The following is a 15,154-nucleotide window of genomic DNA, read 5'->3' as shown; positions in this document are numbered from 1 at the left end:
CTCCCCTGCCTCAGTGTATAGCATAAAGAGTCAAAAATACATACTTTTGATAAGATAAAAATATTTCTCACTCATTATCTATCTATAGTTTTACAAGTTTAGCAATATTAGATATAGTATTTCTCAGCCTGGAAGGAAGAGTGTGGAAATATTCCACCACCGACTCCAGAAAAGCCTACCAGAAAAACCTGTAAATCAAGTAAAGCTGTAAACTTCATTAAACTTACAGCAGCATGAAAGCATTACCTAGGTAAAGTCATAGTATCTTGGAAAGGAGAACTCAGGGGAGAGTATTTATAGTTTTAGGGCCTGGGCTGTGTGATTTTTTTTTTTTTTAAGGCAGGTCTTACAATATAGGGAATGGGTTAGGATTGTGTAGTGTTATGATAAAACAGCTTTGTGTTGGTGAATATAGCAAGATGAGGGTCTTGAAGCAGTATTGGCTGGTCACAATATCTTCAGAAACAAATAATTTCCTAAAGTAAGAGGCTATGTTATTTTTGCTTGTTTTCAGTATTATTTAACCTAAAAACAATAAAATGTGTCTGTTCAGATATTTTTAACACATGAAAAAGAAAATATGCCCAGTTCCAGTATTATTTATACAGGGATGAGAAAGTATGCCTGGTCTCAGTATTTTTTAACATAGGGGCAGGAAACTATGTCAGTTTTAGTTCTTAGTACCAAGGGCTAGTGTTCTCAGTGAATTGCTGGGAGCAAAATTATGGCCCAACTATCATTCGAAATGTACTGTCCACTGAAGGCCACACATCTTCCCAGTCAACCAACCAACATGGCAAGATAGTGTTTGGTCTGAGGTCAACAGAAATATTTATCTTCCTTCTCCCTCACAAACCTTCAGAGGACAAATATCTTCAGATTTTCCAATAGTCCTCCCAAGTCCATCCTTCGAGATGAGGAATGTCTTCTGTGCGAAATTAGAATAATGAAGATAGTAATGAATGTTAAGAAACAGTGAAATTTTGCAGGCAGATCTTATACAGTGAAATGTCAAGACTTGAGATGTGCAAGGTTACCCCTTGGCCAGTTGGCACTGACTGGTCTTCGTACTAGTCTTAAGAGTTGGAAAAGATTAGAACTTATATCAGTATATTTGCTACTGGAGTAATTTTTAGATCTGTGTGTATGTATGTGTAAGAGAGAGAGAGAGGGAGATGTGTTTATTGTTTTTATTTCAGATTAATATGAGGGTACAAATTGTTAGGTTACATTGTTTTAGTTTGTTAGGTCAAGTCCTAGTTGTACCCCTCCATTCTGAGATCTTTATAGATTATGTACACTCTTATTTTTGGAGGCCACATAGTGCATTGTTTCAAATATATTAAAGGACCTCCATACCACACTTTATATTTTTGCTGTAAATATTTGAAGTGATTTTTTAAATATTGATTTTAAAATTATTTGCTTATCAGAAACATTTGATTTATAGTTAGGTATAATTTCTTGGTAAACAATTGTGCATACTCAAGAATTCTTGCTAAATAAGAAAATATGACCTATAATTTCTTCTTCATATAATAAAGTTTTTATAAACGCTAAATTCAAGTGGCTAAAATTAAATATTGTCTTAGTGAATAATTTGACATTCATTAATTTCGATTTTGATTTTCTTGTGGTTTTTCTAAGCTGACCTCACATATTCTCATAGGCCCATGTAAAGCTTATTATCCCTGTTACCATGAATATAATAGCACCATTTGCCATATAGAAAAGTACCTAGTTTTATATGCATATTCTACCCTACTACAAAGGAACAGTGATTAGGTGCATTCTTGATCCCAGTGAATATAAGATACAGCAAAATTTTCTGGAACATAATATCAAAGCAAATTCCAATGACAAAGGTAACACAATGGCTTTTTTTTTTTTGCAGTTTTTGTCCGAGGCTGGGTTTGAACCCACCACCTCCGGCATATGGGGTTGGTGCCCTACTCCTTTGAGCCACAGGCGCTGCCCCACAATGGCTTTTTTTCCCCCCTATGCCCACTAAAGTGCTCTGAAGAGTTAGTGTTTCACAAGAAGAAAGTGATTTTTTTTAATCCGGATAGCAACATTTGCTATCCACATAGCCATAATGCAATAGAATAGCCCAGTTGTTAGGCTAAATTAAGGATAAATATAGATAAACAAAGAAGAAAATCAATGTCTAGTCAATATAAAATCCAGTCTGTAAACTACCAAGCATCTATATTAGGGCAACAAAATATTCTTACAAATACTTGATTAGAAATTCTAAGTTGTTTTTCTTCTCACAGTAAATAAATCTTGCCGGTATCTATCAGATATATGATCGCCCCTCATGACTCCTCCATAGGATTACGCTTGATTGTACAAAAGGCACACTGAATTTTTAATTGCAAACTGAGGTCCTTCAATGTAATAGTTTATTAATAGGCTGCTTATAACTGCGTTAAGAGCCTTGGCCTCAAGAAAAGAAAGTTCATTGTAGGAATTGGCCAGAACCCCCAATGGCATAAACAAAAACCAAATAAATACATAAATATGCAAAAGGAAAATGAAATAAAAGTCAAAGGCTACCTCTAATAGCACTGTCCAACCAGAATATAATAAAAACTACTATATATGTAACTTTAAATTTTCTACTAACTGTATTTTTTTCTTCTTCTTCTTCTTTTTTTTTTAATGGAGACAGAGTCTCACTATGTCACCCTAGATAGAGTGCTGTGGCATCACAGCTCACAGCAACCTCCAACTCTTGGGCTTAAGTGATTCTCTTGCCTCAGCCTCCCAAGTAGCTGGGACTGCAGGCACCCACCACAGCACCCAGTTATGTTTCTGTTATAGTTGTCATTGTTTAGCAGGCCTGGGCTGGGTTCAAACCTGCTAGCTCCAGTGTATGTGTCTGGTGCCCTACCCTGTTTCCCCTAAAATAAGACAGTGTCTTATTTTAAGGCGTGCTCCCAAAGATATACTAGGTCTTATTTTCGGAGGATGTCTTATTTTCGGGGAAACAGGGTAGTTGCTGAGCTACAGGCATCGAACGTAGTAACTGTAATTTTAAAAGTAGGAAAAATAGATGAAATCAATTTTATTGATTTTTATTTAATCCAGTATACTCAAAATGTGAGCATTTCAACATATAATCAATATATGAAGCATTAAATATTTTATAATTTTTTTCATATTGAGTATACAATATATGATATGTACATTATACTTCTAGCACATCTTACTTCAGACTAGACACATTTTAAGTGTTTGATAGCCTTGGGTGGCTAGTTGTTGTCATATTATCCAGTGTGATCCTATATCATAATTTATGGTTTTGAAACTTGTGCATGCATCAGGATCACCTGGAAGGCTGGTTGTCATACAGATTGCTGGGCCCCTCTTCCAGAATTTCTGAATCATAGGTCTGGATGGAGCCTGAGAATTTCCATTTCCAACAAGTCTCTTGATGATACTGATTGGAGAGTCAAACTTTGAGAACCATGGCTATATGGCTCTTTCAAAATCCAACTTTGGAGCCATTTTACCACTATAATAATGTGAATGATCAACAACGGACCGTAGGTAGTACGGCTATTGTTAGTGGTGGTAATGTTATCATTGTAGTTCATAAAACACTGGAAATCACCATTTACCTGTTGGCTAATGTTGAATAATTACTAATGTGGATGAGTATTCCTTAGATCTTCATGTCTATTACTTTCTGAGTGCTTCGTTCCAGGAGGCTGAACAGGGAAGAAACATTTATTGGCTTGCTTGTTCTTAGTGAGTATTTGCAGAGCTGTACCATATCCACATGCATGCTCTGATGTTAGGCAGAAAGTACTCTTTTCAAATTAACACATTGTTGAACAATATTGACAATCCACCCAGTACAGATTCAAGGTTTTAATGGCAGTTTGACTTTTATTGTATTTTTAAAAACATTTAACTTTGATTTAAATATTAAGTAAATAATAGTTTGCTGTTTTTGAGCTGAGCAAAAAAATAAAAAGGTGGCCCTGACATAAAGCCATGACATAAATGTATGAGCAGGTCCTGGCCACCAAATTGTTGATGATTCTGCTCAGTTGTAAAAGATGTAGTTCCCTCCTATTCCTACATACTTAAATATTTCGTTTCCTTTGTCTTATTTCTGAACAAAAACGTGGTGGAGTTAATACCTGGTCTTTAAACTTCGTTTTTGTCACCAGAGTACAAAAACAGCATCTGAGCCTCCTTTGGCTCCTCCTGTGTCTGAAGAAGAAGATGAAGAAGAGGAAGAAGAAGACGACAATGAGCCTCCACCAGTGATTGCACCAAGGCCAGAGCATACAAAATCAGTAAGTCACAAGTGACTATTTCTAAATGATTCAAAAGATGTGCTTTGGAGCAGTCATAGAGTTAAAATATAGTCAACCATTAGTACCTATTAAGCATCTCCCATGTTCCCAAAACTGTAATACAATATGTGACCTAGATTTTGAGGTTGATGTTTGAGGATACTGGATTAGCGCATTAAATAAGCAATGTATAGATAGCTGCTAAGTTATAGAACTGCTGGAGAAGTTAAAGATAGGGAAGGAAATGCATGGGAACCAGGTAGGCAGAATTGTATATGCAGAAGCACCAAGACCAGAATAAGCAGAGCATGTATGGGGATCTCAAGAGACTATCTTCCAAGATCTTTCAAGTAGTACTTGAAGCTACTCAGAGTTCTTTTTGAATAGAAAACCACTTGTCTCTAAAAACTCATTGATTGACAATATTGTGGCTCTACCCTCCTTCCTTGGCCTGTTATTTAAATTGTAGAACTCTCTGATTTTTGCCTTTTAGATCTACACTCGTTCTGTGGTTGAATCCATTGCTTCACCAGCAGCACCAAATAAAGAGGTCACACCACCTTCCGCTGAGAATGCCAATTCCAGTACTTTGTACAGGAACACAGATCGGCAAAGGAAAAAATCCAAGATGACAGATGAGGAGATCTTAGAGAAGCTAAGTGAGTTTTTTTTTTTTTTTTTTTTTTTTTTTTTTTTTGCCATCATTACTTTCTTCATGGGAGGATTTCTCCTAAACCATGCAGAATGGGAACTCACCCTTTTGAAGTTTGAATCTGCTTTATGAACTCCAGGCTCCCTGAAGTCACAAGATGATGAATCTGGGACTCACCATACATGCCAGATATGACAGATGGCTCCCTTCCTCCTACTCCTAATTGGCAGGAACTAAATATTTTTTTTTTCTTGAAAAAGTCAATTAAGGTGAAAAATTGACAAGATGAATAAGTAGTAAGTTCTGTTTTAAAATTATGCCTTCAAAAGGGATAAAATAGTCTTAATGAAATATTTTATGATTGTATCCCAAGAGCCCCATACTGAAGGTAGATAAGTTACCTTCAAAGTCCAACATGGTCAATCAATAATTCTGACCACAAATTATAGAGCCTTGTCCCTTCATTTAGGAGCATTCCTATGTGGAGAGGGAGAAAGAGCTAGCAGATGCCAGCAGTCTCCTTCTGAAGTTTCATTAATGTGTACGTGCTTGTGCAAACACATTGTCCCAGTCTTAACACTCACCTTCTAGTTAGCTTTTTCATCAAGAAGGTAAAAACAAATAGATTTTTTGGTTAAAAAAAAAAAAAGAGTCAAAAAGTAATCTGTGAAGCATATTCATTAAACTCATATCACAAAAGCATCCAATAGCACGCTAGATATCAGCAATCAGTGCCCCTAATTTGATTACCACCTATTATTCATGTTTCAAAACTCAGCTAAAGTTGGTTCTTCAGGAAAGCCTTCCTCATCTCTCCCAGTCTGAGTCAAGGGCCCCTCTTCCTTACCACTTTTATCATAGCAAATAACACACTGTACTAGTCTGTCTCCTTTACTAAACCGTGAACTTCTCAATGGGGGGTACTGTGTCTTTTTATCCTGGATGTCCAACTCTCAGCAAGTAGCTGTTACACGAATATGCCCAACAAATACTTTTTGAATGAATGAATAAAAAAATGAGCAAGCAACTCTATGCAAGAAACCTTGGAAGACACAATACGGCAATAACAAACTTACAGTTTTCTTTGAAAGATAGGATTTCGTAGTGGGATACAACTAAAGAATAGGAGTGTCTCATTTCCTGCAAATTTTTATCTAAAAGACCTCAGAAAAGGAAAGCACTTCCTGTTATGCACCACAGGGAGGCTCTGCAGAGGTGGTGGTATGATGATATTCCCCTCCAGGGGACAGTTGGCAAAGTCTGAAGACAGTTTTTATTGTCATGATTCGAAAAGTGCTAATGGCATCTAGCGGATAGAAGCTATGTTTGCTTCTAAACATTGAATGTGCAAGACAGCTCCCCTCCCTCCTCCTTTGCAGTAAAGTACAATTCAGCCCCAAATGTCAACAGTCCTGAGGTTGAGATATTTTGAGCTAAATGTATTTAGAAAGGCAAAGGTTGGGGTTGCAGCTGTCAGTGAGCACTCAGAACTGCAACGGCTGGACTTCAGCTAACTGACTTTACTACACATGATTAATATGCCTCTAGCACTAATAACAACCATTTGCTGTAATAACAACAGTAACAGTTTTCATTTATTTAGCACCTTCTGTACAGGCCACTTTATGTACATTATCAGGGTTAATTTTCACAATAATTCCTTGAGGTAGAATTTCATATCCTCATTTTACAGATCAGTAAAAGTAAGCTTTAAAAAGCTTAAGTGACCAGGTCATCAAACTAATGGATGGCAGAGCCAGAGTTTGAACTTAGAACTGTTTGCCTTTAAAGCATATGCTTTTTCCATGACCTACTCTGCTTCTGCATATCACAACTATCTGTTCGTGTGAAAAGGAAGGAAGAAATGGAAGAAGTGCCTGGGTAATATAAGTTCATTTATTCAGACAAGTGCCTTAATTTTTTTTTCCTTTATTTTGTACATGTAGACATGGCCTATGGATTATATCAGATTTAAAAAATCTAACAGCCTTGCTTTAATAAAAATGACCGTTACTTGGTATCCATTCCAAATGTCAATGGATTTATTATAATGAAAATGCATTTATAGCTTTCTTAAGTTAGCTGACAGAGAAGCAGGCTTTATGTTCCTGGACTGAAATCTTGCGTTGCTTGTAAACTGAAATGGTGCTAAAGCTGTGGCCCTTATGATTTGTCGTTGATTCTGCTTTGCACTAAGCAATGCAGTGAAGAAGGGGAAGCCAATTTCGATTACATTTTAATTAAGAATTAAGTGGCATTTTTTCCTCTATTAGACTTCATGCATGGGTCTAGAATCATTTTCCCTCTTGCCAGTGGGCCACCTGTGACTGCCATCCTTACCTTGGACTTAAAAATCTTAGCAGGGAGAGCCTGTAGGGGAGTGCTTGTCATGAACAGAGTTGAATTGAACTATACTTCAAAGTCTGCAAAATCAGGCTTTCCTGCTCCACACTCACCATCTCTGTGCCCTCTCTCTGCCACTTTCCCACTTGTCTTACACAAGCTGTTTAACTCCTCTGAGGATCAGTTTCTAATCCGTCAAATGGAGATGAGAATCATGACTACATTTTAGGACTCTATCTATAGGATAGATATTAGCGAGCTCAACCTATGTTCAAGAAGACAGATATTGGAGTTAGAAAGACCCATACTTAAATCACAGACCCATTGCTATCAGCTATGCTATTTTTTTAATGTATTTTTATTTTATTTTTGCAGTTTTTGGCCGGGGCTGGGTTTGAACCCACTACCTCCAGCATCTGGGGCTGGCACCCTACTCCTTTGAGCCACAGGCGCCACCCCACCAGCTATGTTATTTAGGGGCCAGTTATTTAACTTTTCTAGGCCTCCATGTCCTCATCTAAAAAGTGGGGATCATAATCATACCAACTTCCTACCATTATGACAATCAAAGAGAATAACATATGTAACCCCCTCGGCAACAGTATGTAGCACATCATAGGTGTTCAATACATGGTAGCTATTATTTCATTACATGACTATAAAAGCTTTAATAAGTTAATACCATGAGACAAACTTTGGAATGGGTCGTCACTGAGTCTGAGTCATAGACACAGACTAGCTGAGTGTCCTTAGGTAAATCACTTAACCTCTCTGAACTTCCATTTCATCATATGAAAAATGGAGATAATAATGGTACCTATGTTGTGGGGATTCTGAGGCCTAAGTAAGTTAAAGTATATAAAACTTATAGCACGGGCGGCGCCTGTGGCTCAGTGAGCAGGGCGCCGGCCCCATATACCGAGGGTGGCGGGTTCAAACCAGCCCCGGCCAAACTGCAACAAAAAAATAGCCGGGCGTTGTGGCGGGCGCCTGTAGTCCCAGCTACTCAGGAGGCTGAGGCAGGAGAATCGCCTACACCCAGGAGTTGGAGGTTGCTGTGAGCTCTGTGATGCCACGGCACTCTACCGAGGGCAATAAAATGAAACTCTGTCTCTACAAAAAAAAAAACTTATAGCACAATAGAGAGCGTTATAAAATTATTATTATGCTATTTTTACAAAATGAGGGTGACCTGACCGTATTTTTCAGTGTAACAAATGGGGCACGGAGTCTTCTAATGGGACAGAATGTTTGAAACCAGGAATAATCCCAAATCTTTGGTCCTTATGTAGAAATCTTCTAGGACTTTGGACTCAAGGGCCCCTTTGGAGCTTGAGGGAGGAGTAGAAGAACTTGTTTTGTGCTGAGAGGCCAAGAGGGGAGGAAAGGGAGGCAGGGTGGGAGAGGGACATAGCCAACAACCCACACCAGGGTGAACCCCGCAAGCATGAGGAAATGACAGCCTCTAGTAAATCATCCTCACCTTCAGCGTCAGGGGTCTGATTACTCGGAGATGGGCAGCCCAGACCACAGACCTGGCAGGTTTTTCATCTTCCATGCAGATACTGATTGTGGAGGCCAGACCAAGAGGTCAGTGATGGCTAAAACCAACAGATCATCTTTCATCTCTTTTCCAGCAGAACCAGCCAGGCAGCCTAGCTCTGGCTTCTTCACCGTGGTCTGTCTGGTTCTGCTGGAAAAAAAGGGAATCCATACATTTTTAATGAAAAATTTCAAAAGGTGCTGACTATCAGTAAAATTGTGCAATCCGGGAAATTTGGCCTCAGTCCCCCTTCTCCAGGCCCCACAATCACCTGTTTCTCTTCTTGTCCCTTCCCTCTCCCAGCATTCCTCAGTAAAACTTTTTTTCCTAAAACACCCTCAGGTAGAACTGACATTAATTTAGAGGACTATTTTTCCTTTTTCTCAGGAATCAAAACCTTCATTATGAGAAAGATATAATCTTTTAATGGTGGGAGTTCAGCTTAGCTTAATATGTTGGAGAATATATATCTCCACCGAAAGGACATCACGAACCCTATTTTCTTTTTCTTTTTTAGCAGGAGTGCCCTAAGAGAGTTTTTGCATTTTGTTAAATTTTTTGAGGTATTTTTGAACCCTATTTTCTAATATAAGTATTTAGTAATTTCCTAAAACCTTCTATTTTAAAATGAATGTTTCTTATTTAGGAAATTGTGCTGGTAGGAAAGGATTCTGGTATTCCTATCAGGTTCCTTTTTTTCCTTTGATTTTGATTTTCTGATTATTCTTACTTTGTGCCCTATTGTGTCACAATCTTTTTTCTTTCCTTTATTGTAATTTATAAGCAATTATAGTGAATTTGATGGAAGAGATCGCTGTAAAAGCTTATGTTGTGATTTAGAATTGTAAACAGGCCTCCTGTGTATCAGTAGGTGGCAGCACACGCTCTCCTGTGAAGGATAATGGGGTGGGGAACGCCATCTTATTTGTATAACACTTAAATTCAGAAGCAGAATCTCACCAAAATGGTTGTCTTTTGGTAATACTCATGAAAGGATTTATTTCCAGCTTTCTTTTTTTTTTACCCCACATAACATGGGGGGGAGGAAGGTTGAATAATTTACTACCATATAGCTCATTAACTGAACCCCAGCAATTTGGAATGGGTCATAATTCAGAAAGTGGCCTGGGCTGAAGCTTATTCGCTTTTGCTCAGTCCGTGGAAAAGAGTTGCTCAGCAACTTTATAGTAAAACCTTGAGAAGACTACAGACTAATTAATAAAACTATGGTTACAAGTGACTTTAAAAAAAACCATTAGCTTATTTTTGAAAAGCCCAGGCTCACTTAAATAAGGATGGTTCTCAGAGATACAGATATCTGTTAGACCATTTGAAAAATAAAATACCAGCTCAGAAATTGCTAAATTGTTGGCATTTGATAAATATAGCTCAAGTAAAACATACATTCTCCAACTCTTGCCTTAAACTCTTTCCTTCTTACAAAAGGAAATACCTAAATTTATTTGGATTTAATTTAAAAAACATTTACTAAGTATCTGGTGTGTTCCAAAAACCATCAATTTTGAATATAAGCAGCGTGGTTATTGTTACTACTTTAATTAATATATTACTATTTGTTATTTTAACAGATAGAATGTATCGTCTTTCATAAAAATTATGGAAATCACATGGGAATATCCTTCTAATATTTTTATGTTATCAATTCTGCCATCTAATTTTCATTATCAAATAAATAGAAACCAATTAATTTCTCTCTCCTCCCCCCACCCATCTCTCAGGAAGCATTGTGAGTGTTGGAGACCCAAAGAAAAAATACACAAGATTTGAAAAAATTGGTCAAGGGTAAGTGATTATTATTTGAAATATCAAAAAATGAGCAGCAGCAGCATACATTAAAATTCAGTAACAGCTTGGGTTTCTGATAAATTATGTTCCTCATTTCCTGGATTATATTTGTATTTTGCATTCTCAACATTGGCCTTTCCAGCTGGCAGGCTGACCGTTCATTAACCTAGGAACACATCCTGCCGGAATCTTCACAATTGTTGGGCTGACAGTGAATTCTGGAGGGACATTTTGATCCCATGTACTTACAAGATTCAAATTGATTTTTCCAGAAAAACACCAGAGTTATGGAAACTTGTAGCTTGTATGAAACCTCCCTTTATGCCTATTTCCCCTACATGTGTGTGGATGGTATGGTTAAAATCCTGCTTCATGGTCAAACTGGAAAGGGACAAAAAGAGATTTGAGGAAAGTTGCCATGGAATGATTTAGAGTTGATTACTGAAGTATAGAGGAAACAAATAATCTCTAAATGAAAAAGAACACATTATTTTCACCTCCTCTGCTTGTTAAAAAATAGAGATTCCCAGGGCCCACTACCAGAGAAGTGTCCAGGAATCTGAACTTTGCAAGAGTTCCTCAGATAATTCCGATCATCAGTTAAGACCTGGGAACCACGGTATTAGATTGTTCACTAATGCTAAAGGCAGGAGTCACCACTTCTGCAAGTCATCTATAATTAAGCGTGTCTCTCAGGTCTCAGTGTGAAACTAAGCATGAAGGGCTGAGCGAACGACAGTTTTCAAGACATGAAAAGTTTTATTTAAGGAGAAATGAAGTTGAAGTATTCTTAAGGGGCATCCCTAAATGGGGAATGAGACACATATTTGTGTGTACCAACTACTGTATGTTAGAAACTGAGGTGGCACCCCAGAAATCTCCTGGCTGGATATTTGTACCAGAATGTTTATTGCAGCCCAATTCATAATTGCTAAGTCATGGAAAAAGCCCAAGTGCCCATCAATCCATGAATGGATCAATAAATTGTGGTATATGTATACCATGGAATATTATGCAGCCTTAAAGGAAGATGGAGACTTCACCTCTTTCATGTTTACATGGATGGAGCTGGAACATATTCTTCTTAGTAAAGTATTTCAAGAATGGAACAAAAAGTATCCAATGTACTCAGCCCTACTATGAAACTAATTTATGGCTTTCATATGAAAGCTATAACCCAATTATAACCTAAGAATATGGGAAAGGGAGAGAGGGAGGGGAGGGGTGGGTGGAGGAAGGGTGATTGATGGGACAACTCCTAGGATGCATCTTACAAGGGTAGATGTGAAACTTACTAAATGTAGAATATTAATGTCTCAACACAATAACTAAGAAAATGCCAGGAAGGCTATGTTAACCAGTGTGATGAAAATATGTCAAATGGTATATAAAACCCGTGTATGGTGCCCCATGATTGCATCAATGTACACAGCTATGATTTAATAATAAATAAAAAGTAATCTGGCTGAAGCAAGGGACTTGGCAGAAAGGGAGACAACTAATATGCCATAAAATTTTGCTAGCCTATCAGCTATTAGAGTCTAATGATTTCAAGTTGAGGGAATGTGGGATTTCTTTAAGAACCTCATTCCTTTTCAAAGATTCTTGGGTTCAAAAAGGTATACGCTAGAACCTCCATAGTTGACCACTTCCCTACATTGACCACCTCCTTAAGTTGACCTAATTTTCATAGAGCAGACATGTACCTTATTTTGACATCTCTTTATGTTGACCAGCTTGTTATAATCCCTTGGGAGGTCGACTTACAGAGTTTCTGTATATATAAGCTTGGTCATTATTTCTCATGATTTTTATATTTGTCTTTTGCACTAGCTGTTGCACAAAAGTTTCTTTTAAAATTGCCAGTGTATCTCGAGAAATAACGAAAAGCACTAATTAGACATTTGAGACATTTGAACTAGAAGGTAAGAGGGATCCTTGTAGGGATTGTGCCTGATGGGAATCAAGGTGAGAAGACTCTGAGAGGGAGACAAAAACTCATTCAGAAATCCATAGCCAAGTTGATTCTATTGGTGGCATTGCATTTGACCTTTCCAAGAGTTTAAAATATATAATTATTAGTGCTTTTATTTCTTCCATTGTTATTTAATATCACTGTCATTCTTACTTGCTTCCCCAAATGAAAAGTTTTATGATCTCTGAGGTCTTCCTATCACCTAAGGGTCAAATAGTATTTCTGCCCATTGTTCTAGAACAGTGCTGTCCAATAGGACTTCCATGATGATGGAGGTGTTTTATATCTGTTCTGTCTAATATGGTAGCCACTGGCCACATGTGGCTATGGGGTACTTGAAATGTGGCTAATGCAAATGAGAAACTGACTTTATTTGAATTAATTTATTTGTATAGCAGACATTTCTTGAGCGCCACCTATGTGCCAGGCACTGTGCTAAGTAATAGAGCAAAAGATAGATGATGATGGTGTGGGCCCTTAAGGAAATTGCAGCTATAATAATAACTGCTTTACAGAGGGCTACATAGGGTGCAAGAAGACCATTGAGGCAACCTACTTAATTTACCAACATGCAGAGTAGGGCCGGCTTGTAGAATCATTATCTCTCACCTGGAGTTTTTCTTTGTAATCTCTGGCGGACTGGTTGTTTTGCTCAAGTAAGAAAGCTGTACCTTCATAAATCCACATGCAAACCTCAACTCACCTTCTTTATGCCCAAAAAGTAAACACCAGCAGGCAATTTGCAAAAAGAAAATATTATATACTACGTAGCTTGGAAAACAAAAGTTGGCTTTTAGATTTTATTTTAATCTGGTTAGGTCTCCAGAAGAGCTAATTATAAGAAGGGATGTATAATCCACTTAGGAGTAGCCCTCCAGATCTTTGTTGTCCAATATGGTGGCCACTGGCCACATTTGGGTTTTGAGAATGTGAAATGTGGCTAGTCTAAATTGAGATATGCTATAAGCATAAAATGATACTTGATTTCAAAAACTTAATATGAAAAAAATGTAGGATATCTCATTAATAAATTTTATATTTATTGTATTTTAAGATGATAGTATTTATGTATATTGAGTTAAAGAAAATATTAACATTTCACCTTTTTAAAAAAACTTTTGAAAGGTAGCTCAAAAGAATTTAAAATATAGCTCATATTATATTTCTAATGGGAAGCATGGCTGTAGTTTTAGGTTTAAACGGTAGCTATTGGTTTATTAATTCATAAAGTTTTTTTTCAGAGCTGTTTTGGGGGGTGGAAGTGGAAAATGTTTTGTTTTGATTGTCCATTCCCACTAAAACCCAAATGAGCCAAAAATAACATTGAACTTAAAAGGGGAAAAAAAGTAAAAGATGGCTTCAAATATCTCCCAGATACCAGGTAATGAATGAAGCAGGAATAATTTCTGCAAGAGCAAAGATCAGGCCACCAAGCAACTTTGTGTACCAGACAGACGTTTCCCCTCTTGGTTATTATTTATGCCTCTGACTTTTAAAGATGAAAAGGGAAGTTCTTTATTTCTGAATACCTTTATGAAGTCTTTATAATCTAAAATAAAAAAATCAAAGGAGAAATCCTGCTTGCCACTACAGAGAGGTCTATTATAAAGTAACAAGTTCATCATTTTAAAGAATGATGAAACCAGCAGATAATTCACTCATAGGCCAAACTCAACATTTTATAATAAGTCATCAGAGGATAGGGAGTCTATTTTATTCCTCCTTTTTTTTTCCTTTATGGACTAGCACAGTGGTTTTTGCCCTTAGTAGGTGTTCAAAGATAATTTTGTACATTTATAGGCAACAGCCTGGTTCACTTTGGCCAGATTCAAAGAACTACGGAGCTTCCCCTGTCTGCCATCCCCATCTCTCTGGGTCTGTTTTGGCCTCAATAAATATTTGTTGAACTATTGAAAATGTTTGTCTTTCTAGCTGTCCTTTTTTTATACGTATTTCTCTTGTTCTTTTATCTATGTCTTTCCCTCTGTTTCATATTGTCGTCATTACAACATCTGATTCCTTATCCTTTCGGGTACAAGTGGGTGCACCACATCCATCTTTTTCTTGCATCTTAGCTTTACCTTCTATTGTCATTTTCATGCACACTCCAACCCAAATGGTCATAATGTAAAATAAGGACTTTTTTTATAAAATCAATATGTATTTGCAAATTTGATGTTAAGGTCCATTAAAGTGATATAAATCTATTTATTTACTCTGATTTTATCATTTACTGAATTTACTGATTTTTTTTTTTTTGGTCTTAGTAGATTGTTTGCTCTCTCTTCTTAATTTTTAAAGTAAAGGAGCAAAATATTCATGTCTTTCTCTCTAGGCCAAAAAACATCCCACTTATATTACTTAAATAGCCTCTCAACTGATTTTTCCATGAATGAGTGGCCTAAGTTAGACAAACTAATCTCAACTCTCAATATATAGAGTTTTCATTTTCTTTTCATTACGGCTGAGGTTTTTAGTGGTTTTCTTTCCTTATTGTTTTGCTGAGATCCAAAATTATGTCA

At 37.1% G+C, this 15,154-nt stretch overlaps 1 protein-coding gene across 5 annotated transcripts in view; it reads left to right on the top strand.

The window, feature by feature from the left end:
* Positions 1–15,154, top strand: part of PAK3 (p21 (RAC1) activated kinase 3) — a 290,487-nt gene that overhangs the window by 224,861 nt on the left and 50,472 nt on the right. For all 5 annotated transcript variants that reach the window (XM_053580206.1, XM_053580203.1, XM_053580208.1 and 2 more), the window contains 3 exons: positions 4,185–4,313; positions 4,807–4,972; positions 10,591–10,654. In XM_053580206.1, coding sequence (XP_053436181.1) covers positions 4,185–4,313; positions 4,807–4,972; positions 10,591–10,654 — 359 coding nt within the window. The remainder of the gene's footprint in view (positions 1–4,184; positions 4,314–4,806; positions 4,973–10,590; positions 10,655–15,154) is intronic.

The sequence above is a fragment of the Nycticebus coucang genome, chromosome X, assembly GCF_027406575.1.
Source record: "Nycticebus coucang isolate mNycCou1 chromosome X, mNycCou1.pri, whole genome shotgun sequence".
NCBI lineage: Eukaryota > Metazoa > Chordata > Mammalia > Primates > Lorisidae > Nycticebus > Nycticebus coucang.
Note: the sequence above shows the minus strand (reverse complement) of the source record. Positions and strands in the feature narration are given on the sequence as shown.